This window comes from Scyliorhinus canicula, chromosome 4, assembly GCF_902713615.1.
Source record: "Scyliorhinus canicula chromosome 4, sScyCan1.1, whole genome shotgun sequence".
In the NCBI taxonomy this organism is placed as follows: domain Eukaryota; kingdom Metazoa; phylum Chordata; class Chondrichthyes; order Carcharhiniformes; family Scyliorhinidae; genus Scyliorhinus; species Scyliorhinus canicula.
The window spans coordinates 152,716,141-152,737,759 of NC_052149.1; the positions used below are offsets into that span (position 1 = coordinate 152,716,141).

At 46.4% G+C, this 21,619-nt stretch overlaps 1 protein-coding gene across 1 annotated transcript in view; it reads left to right on the plus strand.

The window, feature by feature from the left end:
- The first annotated feature begins 4,055 nt into the window (after positions 1 to 4,055).
- LOC119964165 (cytochrome P450 26B1-like) overlaps positions 4,056 to 21,619 on the plus strand; it is a 38,238-nt gene continuing 20,674 nt past the window's right edge. Inside the window, exons 1-3 of the mRNA XM_038793457.1 lie at positions 4,056 to 4,182; positions 12,468 to 12,569; positions 20,060 to 20,284. Of these exons, the coding sequence (XP_038649385.1) occupies positions 4,105 to 4,182; positions 12,468 to 12,569; positions 20,060 to 20,284 (405 nt within the window). The 5' untranslated portion in view covers positions 4,056 to 4,104. The remainder of the gene's footprint in view (positions 4,183 to 12,467; positions 12,570 to 20,059; positions 20,285 to 21,619) is intronic.

The window sequence follows — 21,619 nt, forward strand, 5'->3', positions numbered from 1 at the left end:
TCCTCCGGGTGCTCCGGTTTCCTCCCACAGTCCAAAGATGTGCAGGCTAGGTTGACTGGCCATACTAAATTGCCCCTTAGAGTCCAAAGGGTTAGGTGGGGTCACGGTGATAGGGCAGGGGATTAGGCCTAGGTGGGGTGCTCGTTCAAAGACTAGATGCAGACTTGATAGGCCGAATGGCCTCCTTCTACACTGTAGGGATTCTATGATAAGTGGGAAGAATCTGCCAGCATTGCAGAACAGCATGGGAGGACGGACAGCGCACTGCTGCCTCACGGCGCCGAAGACCGGGGTTCGATGCCAGCCTCGGGTCACTGTCCATGTGGAGTTTGCACATTTTCCCCTTGTCTGCGTGGGTCTCACCCCCACAACCCAAAATTGATGTGCAGGGTAGATGGATTGGCCACGTTAAGTTGCCCCTTAATTGGGAAGAAAAAAAGAATTGAGTACTCTAAATTCATTAAAAAAAGAACAGCATGGGAGTTTTCCCCACAATCTGATAATGTGTCTGTGTGGTCTGACATCAGCTGCGTTGTAACATTGTGATTGCACAAACTGTTTGCAGGGCTGCAGTAGTCAGAGACAGGCTATCGTGTTAGAGTGCAGCAGTGATGTGGGCTGAATTGAGGACACCTACTGAGGGCTGAAATGGCAGCGGGGCTGGGAGGGGGGAGGGAGGGGGGAGGGGGGGAGGGGGGAGGGAGGGGGGAGGGGGGAGGGGGGGAACGGGGGGAAGTGGGGGAGGGGGGAGGGGGGGGAGGAGGGGAGAGGGGGAGGGAGGGGGAAGGAGGGGGGGGCAGGAGGGGGGAGTGGGGGGAGGGGGGAGGGATGGAGGAGGGGGAGGGAGGGGGAGGGAGGGGAGGGGGGGAGAGGAGGGAGGGGAGGGGGGGAGAGGGGGGAGGGGGGGAGGGGGAGGGAGGGGGGAGGGGGAGGGAGGGGAGGGGAGGGGAGAGAGGGGGGGGAGGGGGGAGGGGGGAGGGGAGGGGGGAGGGGGAGGGGGGAGGGGAGGGGGTGGGGAGGGGGGTGGGGAGGGGGGAGGGGAGGGGGGACGGGAGGGGGGTGAGGGGGAGGGAGGGGGGAGGGGGGAGGGGGAGGGGGGAGGGGAGGAGGGGGGAGGGGGGGGAGGGGGGGGAGGGGAGGGGAGGAGGGGGGAGGGGGGGGAGGGGGGGGGAGGGGAGGGGGGGAGGGGGGAGGGGAGGGGGGGGAGGGGGGAGGGGAGGGAGGGGAGGGGGGAGGGGAGGGGGTGAGGGGGAGGGAGGGGGAGGGGGGAGGGGGAGGGAGGGGAGGGGGGAGAGGGGGGGAGGGGGGGGAGGGGTGCTTTACCTGAAGGACAATAAAGTACATACATTCCAGATAGTAAAAAAGAGGTAGGATAATTTACAAACAGTGCAGAGTTTTCTTTACGTCTAGGTAAACAAGTCTAAACTTTTAACGCTTTTCAGCTGTGTTCACCTACTTGTTTACCTGGTTGGGGAGAGTGAATCTGACTGTGAGTGCAAGGTGGAATTTTACGCATTTGTGTTGTGAGTTTTAATAACAGAAGCAAAACTGAAGAATTGGATCATCTGTTTCACCGGTGTCTTCTTCTCCTACCTCCTCAGATCGTGTAACCAAGCAGCCAAGCAGGCCGCTTCTTCCCATCCCCATGCTAGAACTAACCGCTGCCTAGTTGGCTGCCAACATGTGGCGTGCAGATTCCCTTTAACCCAACAAGGAATGGCTTCCATTACTATAATGTCTACATGGCTAGATATGGAATCCATTAATAAGACAAACAGGATGGATAGAAATCATTTCCCCTTCTACCATTTCTTAATTAACTACAGAGAAGAGGTAGAAGAGGTAATTCTGTCACAGCTGAGCCACTGTTATTGAATGGCCTGCTGTGCACTGTGTGACCGCAGAGATTTTTAACATGAATTGCGGCATTACTCACTATCAGAAGGTGTTTAATGGTGAGCGGTTCAGAGATAAAACAGGAGTCTGCTCCCAATTAACAAAATGACTGCTGCTCACCACCGAATAGTATTTTTACACCCGTCAGTGGTAAATGTCACACTGGCCTGACTAACACAGCAATTTGAACAGTATCCTTTGGGGAAAGCTTTCACAGGTTAATCCTGCTACTGTACACATCTGATCAGAAACCACGGGCGGGATTCTCCAGCCCTGGGACGCCCAAAATGCATTCCCCAATGGGACAGAAAATCGGGCGTTGGGCAAATTCGGGATCGGCGCCATATCATGCTCAGACCCCGCACTGGCGGTGTCAACGTGTTCCACGCCACACGCCAGCGGGAGCATGTAAATAAATGCAAATGGGTCCCTGCAGCCGGGAATCATTTGGGCGAGGTGCACTCGTGGTTTCTACGATTGGAACCTGGTGTGGTGGATCTCGCAATGGCCCAAGGAAGCAACTGTTTCCTCCTTGGCTCACCGTGAGGTCCACCATGCCAGGGCCATGATGGTAGAGTCCACCCGAAACCATCCGAGTCCTTCCCCCCCCCCCCCCCACCACACTGCAAAGCAGCCCCACCCCTGCACCACACAACAGCCCCCAACCCCCGGATTTCCTGGGTTCCCCCCATCCCCAAGTGCGGGATGACCCGACCTGACCCTCTTTCCCAGGCACCCCAATAATAGAGACACAGCCCACAGGGACCCCTATAATAGGGGGACCACCCAGGACCCCTGCAATAGGGGTAATAGGCCCCCTGCCTAATGGAACCCACTCCACAGACCCCTCCCTACATAGACAACCCCACCCCCACCAACCACATCCTTGAGTGATTGGAATGCACTTTGTGCACTTTCATCTCTTGTGGGTAATGTTTACAAACATTGGAATTTCACCACTTAGGCCACTGAAAAATAATCTTTATTGTCACAAGTAGGCTAACATTAACACTACAATGAAGTTACTGTAAAACACCCCTAGTCGCCACATCTGGTACCTATTCGGGTACGCAGAGGGAGAATTCAGAATGTCCAATTGACACCTTTCGGGACTTGTTCGAAGAAACCAGAGCACCCGGAGGAAACCCACGCAGACACGGGGAGAACATGTAGACTCTGCACAGAGAGTGACCCAGCCAGGAATCGAACCTGGGATCCTGGCGCTGTGAAGCAACAGTGCAAATAGTGAATGGATATGAATGGATCAAAACTGCAGATGTTTTTTAGGAGCTGTCAATCACGACCACAAAGCCATGAATGAATTGCAGACAGTGGGCCTGTGGGAACCAGATGCAGGCACAGCTGTTCTCCTGTGAGGAATGGATACATGGAGCTGCAAGGGAAGTATTACAGCTATAATGCTTCCCACTGCCCCTATCGGGGCACCTTTTCTGGTGCAGGAGTGTATGTGAGGGTGTGGCGTGTGGAGGGGGTTCCTTTAGTCAGGGGATCCCTGGGTGTCCCCCTAATGCAGGGATCCCAGGGGAGGCTCACATATTACAGGAGTCCCTGGTGGGGATCACCTATTACGGGGGTCCCGGGGGGGGGCAGGGAGTGTGGGTCCCTCTATTACAGGGGCACCTGGAGCAGTGAGTCAAGTCACCTCTGTACTTGGGAGCACCCAGGCAATTCACAAGTAAGGGGCTGCCGTGCAGGGGGGGGGGGGGGGGGGAGTGGATTGGGGCTGATTTGCCGTGCGGGCAGGGGGTCAGGTGGCCTACTGCCTGTGTGGGGGGTGGGGGGTGGATCGGGGCTGATTTGCCGTGCGGGCAGGGGGTCAGGTGGCCTACTGCCTGTGGGGGGGGGGGATGGGGCGGTTGGGGCTGACTCCCTCTGCGGGGGAGGCCGACTTGTAGTCAGTGGGGTGGCCGGCCACTGGACTCCGCTATCGGGTCGCTCACTCAAAATGGCAGGACGAATGCCCTAGAAATCCCTCGTATTTCACTCCATGCATAAATGTGCATGGTGTGGAACACTGAATTGCATCATGCTTTACGACCGCAGGGGGATTGTAAAACTGGTGCAATTCAGCTCCAGCGGGAGAACATAGTCTCCTAAACAGAGAATCCAGCCTGTTCCAAATCATTCTTTGTCACATCACCCAGTCAACGGAGGATTTATTTATAAATTTATGCTTTGTGAGCACCAATGTGCATCCAGCAATTACATTCTTCTGTGTGTATACATAGTCATTTACTTGGTCAGCTGTCTTTACATTGGACTGTGGTAAGTCTGTTTAATAGCCTTCAAAATGCATGTCAAATCCAAAAGGCAATTGAAAAAGATCTGAGGATAATGCCATGTTTTCTCCATTGGATTCTGATCAAATTAATGTTTCAGTCATTTTTATTATAGTTCAACAATTTGTACCAGACAATGTGTAATTCACACAACCCATGCAGTGCTAGGTTTTATTACCTTTTTGCTCAAGAATTACAGCTTCCTTTGGGATGTGTGAGCTCGACAATATTATTTAATCAATCCACACTTGGCATTCTTTTTGATTTCTGTTAAAAGGTATTTATGTTTTCTCTCTTTTTATTACACTGGTACGAATTTCATTCTCCTTGAAGTTTAACAATATCTTATTAGTATTGGAGTTATACAAAGCTATCCATTTAAACCTTACATGAATTCCTGTGAAGAAAAGGCAGCTAACAGAATTCTGACGTAGACAGAAATGCTTCATAGTCATTGGATCTTATATCCAGGCTGTAGAAAGTTGCAGTGTTACTGCCATTTCAGCAGATCTTCCTGAGAAAGGACATATATCCTCAAAGACATTTGGCCTACGGCTGCAGTGCATGATGTGATGATATGCATAAGCAATCATGTCTGTAATGGTGTACACGACCTCTAACCAGCAGGTGGCAGTGTAAATCTACCTTGTGACTACCTTGAGGAGTTGGGAGTTAGTCGTGTTGGTGGATAATCATATTTGCAGTGGTTCTAGAATAATTTATCAGTATTATTAGTTTGTAATATATTTCTTATAGTTATCAACATGGTACCAGGTCTGAAGATCAACTAAGAAAACAAGATTCTTTGAAGATCCGAACAACTGAAGATAACTCCAAAGAAGAAGAAGGTAAAAAAGAAAAAAATCTCCTGGTAACCTCGTAAACTATTGGCAACTAGTGCTCAATGCACTGTTAGACTTTGAAGTCCAGGACAGAAGGTTTGAAGGCATCTCACCAGATTCGAGTCACTGCTAATGTAGATGAGAATTGTCGTGTATTCAAACAGCAATTCACACTCTATGTTGCAGCCCTTGGTCTGCAGGCACAGCCTAATGAGAGGCGCACAGCGCTGCTGCCTCACTGTAACAGGTCCACAAGCAATAGAAATATTTAATACATTTGTTATCAATAGCGAGCCGGATAGCAAGAACTTTGAGGAAGTTGTAAAACAAGTTGATCAGCATTGCTCGACAAAACTAAATGAGACGTTTGAATACTACATATTTCACAGGCGCACCCAGAAGGCAGATGAATCGTTTGATAGTTTTTTGACCGATTTGCGATTGAAGGCGCAGTTGTGTAATGTTGCTACCCTACAGTCATCAATGATACGCGATCAGATCATATTTGGGATTTGTAATGACAAGATACACGGAAAGCTGTCAAGAGAAAATGAGCTTCAGCTTGATGATGCTATCAAAATTTTTCATGTCAGCGAGTTAGCTGCACAGCAGATTAGCACTTTGAATCTCAGACATTTTGGCGCAAAGGTAGATGAGGCATTAGTGTAGTGACGCACTCGAGTATAAAATGTGGTCCCAGCACCAGCAGCCATTTTAAGCAGCTGACCGGATCCTCCATTTTATGCCAGCGATGCGGCAAGCGACATTTGACACGACAATATCCAGCATTTGGTAAGTAATGCTCCAAATTAAAGGCAAAAATAATTTTACTAAGCAATGCTTTACCAGTAAAAAAGCGTGTGGTAGTCACCACTGATGTACATACTGTATATATATGGGTTTTACGGTAAGGCACTACAGGTACGGGGGTAGATCCCTGCCTGCTGGTATTTCGTCTGCTGCTGTAGGAGGCTACACAGCTCTGTGTAATAAAGCCGCGATTACATTCTACTCTCGTCTCGTCGTAATTGATAGCGCATCAATTTATTACACAGAAGATTTTCAGAGATGGACCTCCGCATCAAGCCGGGGGCATAGGCCTGCAGCTGCATCCTCAAGCAGACAAAGCCAAAAAGGACTTCAAACAATGGCTAGCCTGTTTTGAATGGTACATCGGGTCTGCGCCAGATGCAATCCCAGAAGAGCAGAAGCTCCAGATTCTGTACACGTGGCTGAGCTCCAACGTTTTTCCCCTCATCCAGGACGCGCCGACCTATGCAGAGGCCATGGTTCTACTGAAGGAAAATTACGCTCAGCGGACTAACAAAATCTACGCCAGCTATCTCCTCTCCACGCGGCACCAACCTCCCGGTGTGTCTGTGGAAGATTTCTGGCGTGCCCTGCTCGCCCTAGTTAGAGACTGTGACTGCCAGGCCATTTCGGCCACTGAACACTCGAACCTACTGATAAGAGACGCATAGGGTCTGACTACATTCGCCTGCGCCTCTTAGAAGGGGCCACACTCGCGGCGACCAAAAAACTAGCGCTCTCACTTACGGTCACCTCATCCAATGTTCAGGCCTATGCCCCCGACTACGTGGCCCACCCCCCTTGTGCATCGTCGAACCCACCGATGGCCACCCTATCATGGACCCCCATCAGCGACAGTCCCCAGCCCACCCCACGCCTGCACCGCGTGGTGGCCAACCAACCCCGGTGGGCCCAAATGCTACTTCTGTGGACAGTCAAAACACCCCCGACAGCGCTGCCCGGCGCAGAGCACCCTCTGCACGGCCTGTGGCAAGAAGGGACATTTCGCTGCAGTGTGCCAGGCCATTTCATCAGCTGCAGTAGGAGGCCACACATCTCTGTGTAATAAAGCCTCGATTACATTCTACTCTCGTCTCATCGTAATTGATAGTGCATCAAAGCGTTGCAAGCAAAATCAATCAACATGGTTGATGAAGTATGCCTCGGAGTCACGTTCTTCATCAACATGATTTCTGGTGAGGACAAGAATAGTCAAGATATACAAATTCACAACACTTTCATGATGATTGGCAACAACAGTGAAGTGAATTCAAATATCCAAAAGACAGATGGACAGTTCCATGAATGACTAAAGACATATTAATTAACTTCAAACTTGTCACGGGAATGATGGCCAACCTTATTAGTTTGTCAGATTTAAAAGAGCTGAGAATTAAACCCCAAATGTTCAATAAACAGTATTACTGAAAGACTACAACAGAAATGAAATTACTACGCTAGGGGCATGCAAACTTGATATAACAGTGAAGAACAAAGGTCACAAGGTTAACTTTTCCATTTTTGAGGCAGAACGTGAGTCTCTACTAGGAGTGGAAGCGTATGAAGCACCTGAGCTAGTTAAGCGAGTTTACAGTGCAGACTACACTGCAACCAGGCAACTTGCATTAGTAGATTCCATACTGAAGGAAATTCCTGGGATATTTCAAGGTTTTGGCATTTTACCTTTCACATATCGGATAGAGTTAAAAGAGGACAACCAGTAATACACGCAGCAAGACGTGTGTCAGCTCCATTGAAAGACAAATTGAAGGATGAGCTGGAAAGGATGACGGCTCTAGGCATAATCATACAGATAGAAGAATCTACAGATTGGGTAAACTGTATGATCTGCATTAAGAAGAGAAATAACGACATACAAATCTGTATGGACCCCAAAGATCTGAACCTCAACATTAAAAGAGAACTTTATCCGATTCCGAAGGGGGAACAAAATCACATGTGAGATGTCAAGACCAACATGTTTTAAGAAGTTAGATGCTTCACAGATTTCTGGCAGCTCAAATTAGACAAAGAGAGCACAAAGCTGTGCACTTTCAAAGAACAAAGAACAAAGAAACGTACAGCACAGGAACAGGCCCTTCGGCCCTCCAAGCCTGCACTGCCCATGCTGCCCATCTAAATTAAAATCTTCTACACTTCCAGGGTCCATATCCCTCTCTTCCCATCCTATTCATGTTTTTGTCAAGATGCTCCTTAAACATCACTATTGTCCCTGCTTCCACCACCTCCTCCGGCAGCGAGTTCCAGGCACCCACTACACTCTGTGTAAAAAAACTTGCCTTGTACATCTCCCCTAAACCTTGCCCCTCGCACCTTAAACCTATGCCCCCTAATAATTTACCCCTCTACCCTGGGGAAAAGCCTCTGACTATCCACTCTGTCTATGCCCCTCATAATTTTGTCGACCTCTATCAGGTCGCCCCTCAACTTCCTTCGTTCCAGTGAGAACAAACCCAGTTTAGTCAACCGCTCCTCATAGCTAATACTCTCCATACCAGTAAATCTCTTTTGTAAATCTCTTCTGCACCCTCACCAAAGCCTCCACATCCTTCTGGTATTGTGGTGACCAGAATTGAACACTATACTCCAAGTGTGGCCTAACTAAGGTTCTATACAGCTTCAACATGACTTGCCAATTTTTATACTCAATGCCCCGGCCAATGAAGGCAAGCATGCCGTATGCCTTCTTGATTACCTTCTCCACCTGTGTTGCCCCTTTCAGTGACCTGTGGACCAGTACACCAAGATTTATTTGACTGTCAATACTCTTGAGGGTTCCACCATTCACTGTATATTCCCTACCTGTACTGGACCTTCCAAAATGCATTACCTCACATTTGTCCGGATTAGATTCCATCTGCCATCTCTCTGCCCAAGAATCCAAACGATCTAAATCCTGCTGTAACCTCTGACGGTCCTCATCGCTATCCGCAATTCCATCAACCTTTGTGTCATCTGCAAACCTACTAATCAGACCAGTTACATTTTCCTCCAAATCATTTATATATACTATGAACAGCAAAGGTCCCAGCACTGATCCCTGCGGAACACCACTATTCACAGCCTTCCAATCAGAAAAGCACCCTTCCATTGCTACCCTCTGCCTTTTATGACCTAGCCAGTTCTGTATCCATCTTGCCAGCTCACCCCGATCCCGTGTGACTTAACCTTTTGTACCAGTCTTCCATGAGGGACCTTGTCAAAGTCGTTACTGAAGTCCATAGAGACAACATCCACTGCCCTATCTTTGTGACCTCCTCGAAAAATTCTATCAAGTTAGTGAGACACGACCTCCCCTTCACAAAACCGTGCTGCCTCTCACTAATACGACCCCTTGCTTCCAAATGGGAGTAGATCCTGTCTCAAAGAATTCCCTCCAGCAATTTCCCTACCACTAAAGTTCACCGGCCTGTAGTTCCCTGGATTATCCTTGCTACCCTTCTTAAACAAAGGAACAACATTGGCTATTCTCCAGTCCTCCGGGTCATCACCTGAAGACAGTGAGGATCCAAAGATTTCTGTCAAGGCCTCAGCAATTTCCTCTCTTGCCTCCTTCAGTATTCTGGGGTAGATCCTATCAGGCTCTGGGGACTTATCCACCTTAATATTTTTCAGGACGCCCAACACCTCGTCTTTTTGGATCTCAATGTGGCCCAGGCTATATACACACCCTTCTCCAGACTCAACATCCACCAATTCCTTCTCTTTGGTGAATACAGATGCAAAGTATTCATTTCGTACCTCGCCCATTTCCTCTGGCTCCACACATAGATTCCCTTGTCTATGCTTCAGTGGGCCAACCCTTTCCCTGGCTACGCTCTTGCTTTTTATGTACGTGTAAAAAGCCTTGGGATTTTCATTAACCCTATTTGCCAATGACTTTTCGTGACCCCTTTTAACCCTCCTGACTCCTTGCTTAAGTTCCTTCCTACTTTCCTTATATTCCACACAGGCTTCGTCTGTTCCCAGCCTTCTTGCCTGACAAATGCCTCCTTTTTCTTTTTGACGAGGCCTACAATATCTCTCGTTATCCAATGTTCCCGAAATTTGCTGTATTTATCCTTCTTCCGCACAGGAACATGCCTGTCCTGAATTCCTTTCAACTGACATTTGAAAGCCTCCCACATGTCAGATGTTGATTTACCCTCAAACATCTGCCCCCAATCGATGTTCTTCAGTTCTTGCCTAATATTGTTATAATTAGCCTTCCCCCAATTTAGCACATTCTCCCTAGGACCACTCTTATCCTTGTCCACCAGCACTTTAAAACTTACTGAAATCTCCTTGTGGCTAAGACTTGATTTGGGGCGTCGTGCCTTGTGCCTCACTGTGTTGGCCTGCCCTGAGTTGTCACAAACCTCTTCGCCTCGTCTGCTTGGTGGCTGACCTCACCTTTTAGGGAGGGGTTGGGGGGGGGGGGGGGGGGGCTGCCGTAAACTTCTAACTGGGTTTTTCCCCGCCCAGGCCTCTCCACAGTTTTACATTAGGACATGCGAGGTCTCAGCTGCCCTCCTCATTTTCAGCAATTGAGGTTCTTAAGTGGCCAATTAAAGACCACTGAAGGGCTAATTCCTGCCCGGCATCAATTTTCAGGCTGGTGGGAGGCAATGAGGACAGGGGGAAAGCCCTAAAAATGAACCTGCTCAGGCTTCAGGTGGGAAGGGGGCAGGGAAGGGGTGCCTCCATCAATTGGGAGGAAGAAGAAAAGAAAGAAGAAGCTGAAGAAGAAGAGGAAGCAGACTTGTTGCACTATGTTTATAGACTCATATATATTGTTCATCTTGTCGTAAAACCAAAAACATCTCAATAAAATAGTTTATTAAAAAAAAACTCTTTCCCGCTGCACAGATGCTGCCAGACCTGCTGAGTTTTTCCAGCACTTTGTGTTTATATTTCGGTATAGATCAAGCACATTTTCAGAAAAATGTCAGACTCCTGACACCAAAACAAAATTCAAAATCTTTCAGCAGTAAATCACCAAATGGAAGACCCCCCTCCCCACCCCATAAAGTTACACATTTGAATTCTAATGTTGCTGAATCCAGAAAATCCCTTGCACCAAATGCAGAATGCCGTACTCACTTAACATAGAACATAGAACAGTACAGCACAGAACAGGCCCTTCGGCCCTCAATGTTGTGCCGAGCCATGATCACCCTACTCAAACCCACACTATACCCGTAACCCAACAATCACCCCCTTAACCTTACATTTATTAGGACACTACGGGCAATTTAGCATGGCCAATCCACCTAACCCGCACATCTTTGGACTGTGGGAGGAAACCGGAGCACCCGGAGGAAACCCACGCACACAGGGGGAGGACGTGCAGACTCCACACAGACAGTGACCCAGCCGGGAATCGAACCTGGGACCCTGGAGCTGTGAAGCATTTATGCTAACCACCATGCTACCCTGCTGCCCCTTAATACCATGTGTTGGTTATCTCTATAAATGGGACAATGTATGTGAAGTGAATTGGGTAGGTGCTGAGAAAGATGATAAGGTGTCATATAATTGCCAATCTTTCTTTCAAGGACTGACGTTATGATGCATGCTGCATGTAGAAGCGGATGCTGAGTCACAGGCAAACTATACAGTGTTCAGTGGGGTCACGGATTCTTGTAAATACGAGCTATTTCTTGCTAAGCGCTGTTGCAATCTTTGGAAAAATAAAGTGGAAACACACGATAATTAATACTTTATGCAGAACGATGCTTTTCCCCAGCTGTAGAAAATGAATGAAACTTAAAACTGCTCTGATGTATACAATGTTATCTTGTGAAGACGCAATGAGTTAATAAAGCTTTTCTGAATATTTTCCAAACGCTGAATAAAAGTGAGGATGAGTAAAAAATGTTTTGGAAGCTCCTACTGCAAATTCAATTTGTTTAGATTTACTTTTTATTCTTCCCCCTTTTCTTTTGCCTCGTACTCCCGACTATTCTTTTGTCGACCCTGTCTACCGGACGAACATTTCCTTCTGCATCTGAACTTGTGCCTGAGCTAATCTGTCGAAAGTGTCATGAGTATGTTGTAGCTCCCACACATAGCAGCCTTACTTTTTAACTCATTTGCAAGAGTGGAGTGCCATCTCTAGATAATGGCAGGAAAATTGATCTACCTTTGGACTTCTGAATCTCACAAATCTCCACACGATAGATCACATCATCAAAACAGGCTCCTCTTCACCTCTCCTGTTCGCAGAGTGGATGAGGAGTTGGAGTACGTGAGTGAGTGAGTGGATGGTGGTGGGGTGGGGGTGGGGATGTTGTGGTTGAGGAGTTGGTGGAGCTGGGGAAGAAATGATGCTTGAGCACACTCATGTTAAATACCAAACCTCTGAGTGGACTTTGATGCCTCTATATATTCAGCTTATTTGTTAGTTCCAGTTCAGACTTTACAGCTGATCCTGTGATGCGGCATTGTTAGACACCTGAATCTACAAATTGGTGCATTCTGTCCATTTTCGTCGAGCAAGGATCTGCAACGCTCACTTGATTCGTTTTGTTGAAACATTTTGAGGATGCTGATCAGCCTTTTAGCTGTCCTGGCCCCTATCGTCCTCCTTATAGCTGCTTGTCTCTTTCTCTGGCAGCTTCGATGGAATCTAAAGGCAGACAAGAACTGGGAGCTCCCTCTGCCTCCAGGATCTATGGGGCTTCCAATTGTTGGCGAAACGTTTCACTGGTTCCTGCAGGTATGTCTGCATTCTCATTATACCAAGCAATAGTTGAAGGATATGGTAGAAAATAAACCATTTGTAGGTTGAAGTAAGCATTTGGTCCTTTTATTTAATTTTCCAATTTGTGCCAATGTTGCTGTCAGCAGCAAGGCCCTGGGTGATATAGTATGAGCATAGGCCTTAAAGCAAACAATTCAATGCAAGATAGATCTTGTGGCACAGTGGATAGCGTCCTTGCCTCTGAGCCAGAAGCTCCGGGTTGGAATCGCAGCCCAGAACCTGGTGGCCAAGAAAGATGCATTCATAACACGGTCAGACAGGTTGAGTGTGTCAACCTGAAAATACTTCCAAGCACGCCAATGGCTGGCAGTAAGAGACTCCTGATCAACCATGCTTGATATTGAGTGGCGCTCCTCAAGCTATATGCCTCTGGCGACAGACTAGTGACCTGTTCCAGGAATAACTAGCTGTGGAAATAGACAAAAGTCTGCCTTAATGCACTATGAGGTGTGAGAAGAGAATTGGAATTCAATGCAAAATACTAATTTACAGCTTTTACATATTTCAGTGTCAGGTATAATAAACACAGAGAAAGAAAGACTTACATTCAGATAGTTCCTTTCACATCTTCAGAACATCCCAAAGCACTTTGGAAGTATTTTTAAAATGCCGTCACTATTATGAATGTAGGAAACATAACAGCCAATTTGCATGCAACAAGGTCACAACAAACAGGATTGAAATAACAGGCAGATAATCTAATGTAGTGATGTAGGTTTCGGGATAAATATTGGCAGACCACCAAAATAACTCCGCACTCCACTTTAAAATAGGACCATGGAATTTCTTTATATCTGCCGAAAGGTGTCTTGGTTTAAATTCAATTTTGAAAGACAGCACAGTTGAATGCAGCACTCCCTCAGTGCTGCACTGGATGTCAACCTTGAGGGTCTTAAATTCATGTCTCTGGAGCGAGAGTTGAACCCACAACCTTCTGATTAAGAGATGAGAGTGCCGGCAGTGAGTGACAGATGACATTCTATTTACTCTAATCCGGTACCGCACAGTTCGCTTTCATCTCAAATGTCAACTCCTGTGCAAGTGAAGTGCACAAGGCAACAATCCCCTTTCTTCTGGTACAGCACAGCTTGTGTGCTCTTCATTAACTCCTAGACACACATTGTGAAAGAGCTTGCAGAGTGATGTGCTGGTCAGGTTTAGGTCAGGTTTAGGCTACTATAAATGACTACCAACAAGCAGCATTTACCAGGTGTGTACAGAAAGAAAATTAAAGTATGAGAAGGATGCACTTGGATTGAATTGGATTTGTTTATTGTTACATGTACCGAGGTACAGTGAAAAGTATTTTTCTGCGAGCAGCTCAAACAGATCATTAAGTACATGAAAATAAAATAAAATAAAAAGAAAATACATAATAGGGTAACACAAGGTACACAATGTGACGACATAACACCGGCATCGGGTGAAGCATACAGGGTGTAGTGTTCATGAGGTCAGTCCATAAGAGGGCCATTTAGGAGTTTGGTAACAGCGGGGAAGAAGCTGTTTTTGAATCTGTTGATGCTTGTTCTCAGACTTTAGTATCTCCTGCCCGATGGAAGAAGTTAGAAGAGTGAGTAAGCCAGGTGGGAGGGGACTCTAATTATGCTGCCCGCTTTCCCCAGGCAGCGGGAGGTGTAGATAGAGTCAATGGAGAGGGAGGGAGGTTGGTGTGATGGACTGAGCTGTGTTCACAACTCTCTAAGTTTCTTGCGGTCTTGGGCCGAGCAGTTGCCATACCAGGCTGTGATGTAGCCAGTTAGGATGCTTTCTATATCAGTTGTCATCTGGAAAAGACCGGCTAATACTTCACTGATCAAAGTTAAAAGATGAGTGAGAAATAAGGGATGAATGGCAAGCAGTATACTGGCTAATTTCACAAAAGGTGGAAAATGGGTTTAATATTCTATTGCAAATGCTAACACCAAAAGAAAAAAGTCACGCCAAAATCATGAGAGGAGGAACAGAACATTTTCAAAGATTGCACAGTCGGTCTGACTGGAACTTATTATGCAACATGTTAGCTTTAAAAAATACTTTAGGAAAAACATGTTTGAATTTCTTAAACAAAACAATGTGTTCATGTGACGTTTTGTTCAAATATTTTAAAGGGTACAACTTCTGAATTAAAATACTTGGATTCAAGTCTTTGTTAAAATAGCAAACGTGTGAGCGTATTAAAGATTCATACACTAAGATTTTTTTTTAATTCCTTTATTAGAGTTACAAAGCTAGAGCTCAGGGTGTTGACATGGGCAAACTGCTAATCAAGCTCCTTGTCTGCTCCAAAAAACAATTCAAATTGAATCCAATTCATGGTCCCCACGAGAGAGGCATTACACTTGACCTCACACTCATCTTATCCAAAGGAGCAGCACAATGGCACAGTGGTTAGCACTGCTGTCTCACAGCGCTGAGGTCCCAGGTTCGATCCCGGCTCTGGGTCACTGTCCCTGTGGAGTTTGCACATTCACCCCATGTTTGCATGGGTTTCACCCCCACAGCCCAAAGATGTGCATGGTAGGTGAATTGGACACACTAAATTGCACCTTAATTGGAAAAAATGAATTGGGTACTCTAAATTTATTTTTTAAAATCTGAGCCAAAAGGCCGAGAAGCGATATTCATACACTAATATGACAGACAGGCACATTTAGGCTTCAGTTTTCTAGGCCCGAAGTGAGCAGGAAGAAAGCAGCATTTTCCTGATCAAAATATTCAAGGTCAGATTTTGTTAAAAATGCGCTGAATGTAAAGATCATTTGGGCACGGTGAATAGAGGGAGATAGTGTAGGAGAGAAACATACACGCATAATGGAGCCTGCTCGATTTTCAGTCCAGTGCTGGACTGAATCTTTTCAGAATAGATGGCTGTTGATGAAGACTTACATTTTGTCACGTATTGTTGAAGGTTCGCATTAGGCACAGATATACTAGGTAGTTCGGATGCCCTGGAAGACCTGGGTCTGCATTACCCTCTCTCCCACTCCCTGTATCGCTATTTCTTCACTCTCTTTTACTCCTTTTTTTTTAACCACCTCGGCTTTTCTCTCTGTTTCTCTCTGACCGAGAATGTCAGTGATCATATAAATATAGAAACATAGAAAATAGGAGCAGGAGTAGGCCATTTAGCCCTTCGAGCCTGCTCCGCCATTCATTATGATCATAGCTGCTAATCCAACTCAATAGCTTAATTCTGCCTTTCCCCACCCCCCCTATCATTTGATCCTCTTCGCCCCAGGTGCTTTATCTAACTCCTTCTTGAAAACATACAATGTTTGGGACTCAGCTACTTCCTTTGATAATGAATTCCACAGTCTCACCACTCTCTGAATGAAGAAATTTCTCCTAATCTCTGTCCTAAATGGTCTATCCCGTCCGTATCCTCAGACTGTGATGCCTGGTTCTAAACATCCTCAACCATCAGGAACATCCTTCTTGCATCAATCTTGTCCAGTCCTGTTAGAATTTCAGGCGTTTCTATGAGACCCCCCTCATTCTTCTAAACTCCAGCGAATACAATCCTAACCGACTCAATCTCTCCTCATACATCAGTCCTGCCATCCTCGGAATCCATCTGGTAAACCCGCACTGCAGTCCTTCTATCGCAAGAACATCCTTCCTCAGATAAGGACATCAAAACTGCACACAATATTCTGGGTGTGGCCTCACCAAGGCCCTAAATAATTACAGAAAGACATCCCTGCTCCTGTACTAGAAACCTCTCACAATGAATGGCAGCATACCATTTGTCTTCTTTACCACCTGCTGTATCAGCATGCTTACCATCAGTGACTGGTGTACGAGAACAGCCAGGTCTCATTGCACATTCCCCTCTCCTAATTTATGGCCATTCAGATAGTAGGCTGCCTTCTCGTATTTGCTACCAAAGTGGATAACCTTGCATTTTTCCAAATTATGCGTCACCTGCCATTCATTTGTCCACTCACTCAACTTGTCCAAATCACACTGAAGGATCTCTGTATCCTCCTCACAGCTCACCCTCCCACCCAACCTGGTGTCATCTATTTGACCTCATCCTCACCAATCTACTGACATGGATGTATCTGTCCATTACAATATTGCTAGGAGTGATCCCCTCAAATCGTGTGGTGATGAAGTCAAATCTTCACATTGAGGACACACTGCATTGTCTCATCTGGCATTATTATTGTGATAAATGGATTCAGAACAGAACCAGCAGGAAAAAATGGGCATCCAGAAGGTCCTGTGGGCCATCAGCTAGGGCAGAATTGTGTGTGATCATATTCTCTAGCACCGTGGCCTGTCATGTCTATCATTATACCATTACCATCAAGCCATGGTACCAATGATGGTTCAATGCAGGAGGACATGCCAGTAGTAGCGCACACATACAATTAGGTGGCAAACTGATGAAGCTATAACATAAAATTACATGCATACTAAACTGCCAAAGCATCGTACAGCCGAGAGAAAAACGATCCCAACAGATCAGACCAGAGTTCTGCAATCCTGTCACATCCAGTCAGAAATGGTGGTGAATAATTAAGCAACTGATAGGAAAAGCAGGAGGCTTCACAAATATTATCATCTTCAGTGATGAGAGAGCCCAGCACATGAGTGCGAAAGGCAAGACTGAAATATTTGCAATCATCTTTACTCAGCAGTGCCAGGTGGACGATCTATCTCGGCCTCCTGCTGAAGTCCCCAACATCACAGATGCAAACCTTCAACCAATTCAACTCCCTCCACATGATTTCAAGAAATGGCTGCAAAGACTGTGGGCCCCAACAACATTTCATCTGTAGTCCTGAAGACTTGTGATCTAAAACTAGTCTTGCCCCTAGCCAAGCTGGTCCAGTATAGTTACAACATTGACATCTACCCGATAATGTGGATAGAAGTCCAGTTATGTCCTGTGCACAAAAAGCAGGACTAATCCAACCTGACCAATTACACCCTGTTGCTCTATTAATAATGTTGGTGAACCACAAGCCTTCCCTTATATCGATCAAATGACCACACAACCAGTTAGTTAGTTCAAAAGATGGTTTATTTACATACACGAGAGTTAGCTCGATATGCAAACACAATGTCTACTACGAGTTAAACTACACCTATCAGCTACAATAGCTATACTTAACTTCAGGGCGACCGGCACTGTGCAAATGGATAAGGCCTTTATCTGGATTTCACTTGGCTGGTTCGAAGAAAGTGGCTCTGTCTCTGCTGGGCTCATCCGTCAGGTAGCGATCATTGGTCTTGAATTTGGCTGGCTGTTCCTGCTACGATTGGGTTGGCACAGCCGGATCCAAAAGAGACAGAACACATGGCTGTGTCCTCTTTTATCCCTCTGGGATTTCACGCTCTTTGGGGAGGTCCTTAACCTTGGACCCAATAGTTCGACAGGGCTCTGAACACTGTCTTCGAATTCGGCCAATAAAGGGGCGGGTGCCTGGTAGCCCGGTGGGTCATTAGCGGTCATTGACCTTGACAGTTGGGCTTTCTGAATAAGGGGAGTGGCGCCGATCAGTCTGTGGCTGTACCGGTTGCTTGATTGGAGTTCTATTGTCCTGGGAAAATGGGCCATTAAAATGCAAACAATCGGGGGTTTCGATCAGGTCTGGTTACCTGTGTTTCAGATACACATAGGCTCTGTATCTGTCTGAGTCCTGGGTTGACCATAATTCCCATGGTCCTTTGCAGGTGGCCATCTTAGATGGCTACAACCCCACCAGTCTACTCTCGATCGTCAGAACAATGATGAAATGTGTAATTGACAGTGCACTGAAGCGACAACAGCAATAATCTCCTCACTGATGATCAGTTTGGATTCCACTGGGACCACTCAACTTCTGACCTCATTACACCTTGATGCGAACTGGGGAAAAAGAGCTGAGGTCAATCATCTCAGCTCTAGGATATTGCAACAGGTGTTCCTGAGGGTAGTGTCCCAGGCACAATCATCTTCACTGTTTCAATAATGACCTTCCCTCCATCAAAGGTTAGAAGTGGGGATGTTTGCTGATGATCTTACCAGGTTCAGTTCCATTCCCAACTCCTCAGACACTATAGCAGTCTGCACCCGCATGTAACAAGACCTGGACAACACTTGGCATAACATATTAAGTGACAATTAACGTTTGTGCCATATCATTGCCAGGCAATAACATCTGCAGCAAGAGAGAATCTAACTATCTCCCCTTGACATTCAATGGCATTTCCATCTTTGAATCCCCCATTTGTTGTGTTATGTACTCTGGGATAACACAGGCTGCAACTCGATGCAGCTTGGACCAAAAGATACTCCAGACTTTGCAGTAAGTTCAATGTGATTTATTGAACCATTAGCACAGTTCTCTGAGTTTGATTCTCCTGCTAATCTTGCTATAGTAACTCAGTAAAACTAACCAGTCTGCTCTAAGCAACGTGGTGGGTGTGATGCCTCTGATCTTCCCCGGTCCCACTCTGCAAGTGTCGCCTGTGGAAAGAGACAGATCATGTGTGCCCTGTCCTTATATATGCATTGTGTAATGCCCCCTTGTGGTAGTGTCACCTCTGGGTATCTTGACTGCCCATTGGTCGTGTGTTCACTAGCTGCATGTCTGCATGTCATGATGTCTCTGGTGCTCCCTCTAGTGTTTACCTAGTCGCAGTGTATTCACACCAACCCCCTGAGTATCCAAAGTGATGCATATCACCACACCATTATTAGCATTCTAGGAGGTTACCATTGACCAGAATCTTAATTGGATCAGTCATATGGCTACACAACCAGATGAGAGGCTTGGAATTCAGGGATGAGTAAATTAACTTCTAACTCCCAAATTCTGTCCACCATCAGGAAGGCACAAATCAAGAATGCTCCTCATTTACCTGGATGAGTTCCAACTACACACAAGATCAACACCATCCAGGACCAAACAGCCTGTTTAACAAGCATCCCATCCACCACCTTCAACATTCACTCCCTCTAATCCCAAAACACAATGTCAGCCGTGTGTATATAAGATGAACTGTTGCAACTCCCCAAGGTTCCTTCAGCAGTACCTTTCAAAACAACCTCAATAAACAAGGGCAGCAGATGCATGGGAACACCGCCACTGGCAATTTCCCATCCTAGTCACTCATCATCCCGACTTGGAAATATATCTCCATTCTTTCACTGTCGCTGGGCCAAAATCCTGGGACCCTGTCCCTAATAGCAGCGTGGGTGTACCTACACCATATTGACTGGAGCGGTTCAAGAAGGCAGCTCACCTTCCCAAGGGTAATTAGGGATGAATGATAAACGCTGGCCTTGCAAGCGATGTCCAGATCCCATGAATGAATGAACACCATTTTGGATAATACATTTGTTAAATAAAGGAATTAGAAAATTGCCAGTTAGAGAGAAGTAAAAGTTATCTTCAATGCACATACTTTTATTATACAATATGTAAAATTTCTCCTACTCCTTCCAGGGTTCCAACTTCCATGCTTCCAGAAGGAGGCAGCATGGTAATGTGTTCAAGACACACTTGCTCGGGCGGCCGGTGGTGCGTGTCACAGGTGCGGAACACCTGCGGCGGTTGCTGCTGGAAGAACACAATTTGGTTGGCGCCAACTGGCCACAGAGTGCCCAAGTCATCCTGGGGCCCACCAGTCTGGCAAACTCCATCGGAGACATCCACCATCACAAAAGAAAGGTACCTGTTTCTCTCAGGAAGGCCAATCATTTTAAGTCAAACATGCAAACAACGATTTTGTGGATAATGACGTTTAAAAGCCAGTTGAAACATGCTTACTTCATGCTCTTGAGCCAAATATTTTGCAGTCTGACGTTTGCCTCTCTGTGTGAGTGTTTACATTTCTTCCAAGTTAAATGAGGCTCATCAGAAAGATATGTTACAGACTCATTTTACAACATTGTATCCAGTGTTGTCTAACCAAGAATGTCATTAACCCAAGGTAGGGGCATAAGCTATAGCAATCAGCAGTTCCCTTGTTAAAAACTAGAAAGTTAAGATTACAAGCTGTTCCTGATTAAAGGAAGGGTTACTCATTCATTGGTATTTATATGCCAAAAAAAAAGCAAAGACGTGTTTTGGTAAATATTGTTAGCAAAATTTCAATGTACACATTCTAACTATAGGCTTTACAGCTCCTCTTGTATTAGCTGAAGGGGCTTCTCTTCAATTTCTGGTTGCACTTTAGACCCACTTTTTGGTGACCCAGTATGAAGGGGTGGATTAGGGGGGTTGGGAGACCTCTTCATGGGACTGCTCCTGGGCCTCATCAAGGTGGCCATTAGCAGGTTCGTACAACAGATGGTCAAGTCTGCTTCTCTTCTGTGTCGAGATCCATGCCGAAATGTCCCGGGTGAGGGAGCACATGATGTCCACTGATCCACTCTAGATTTTCCGTGACCAGTGGCATCAGGGTGACTGGAGTACATCATCTACACTGGGAATGTTATTTTAATTTGATTTGTTAAGCTTCCTTTCAACTTTTGGGTTTCTGTTATGGTGGGTTAGTGGTGTTCCTTTCAAATGAGGCACCTGGTTTGTCTTAACTGACAACCTCCAAGTTGCGTCAAAAGGCATACAAATAAAGTCTTTAGCAACTTTCCCATTGCACATTCAGATATTCACCGCACAATCTCTTCTGTCAACTGTATCTGAGCAAAAACATTTTCACAATCATACCAGCTACTATTAAATTCACAATATGCTATGGGGATGTCCCAGTTCCTCCAAATGTAAACACAGAATCTGGCATGATTCTCAGTAATGCGATTACAAAGATCCCAATTTTTTTCCATGGCCTATGTTAAGGCAGCAGAGACTGTGTCCCAGATTTCACCCCGCCCTCTCTTCCTGGAGGGACCCACCACAGGAGATTTGGAGGCCTGGCCAAAAGTCCATTGACTTTCGATGGGACCAGATGATCGGGCAGTGGGCGGGGCCAGAAAGTTCCAGTCTGTGATACACTTAGCATCAGCACCAATTAGCCACACGAAAGGTGTACGCATGTGGAGGTCA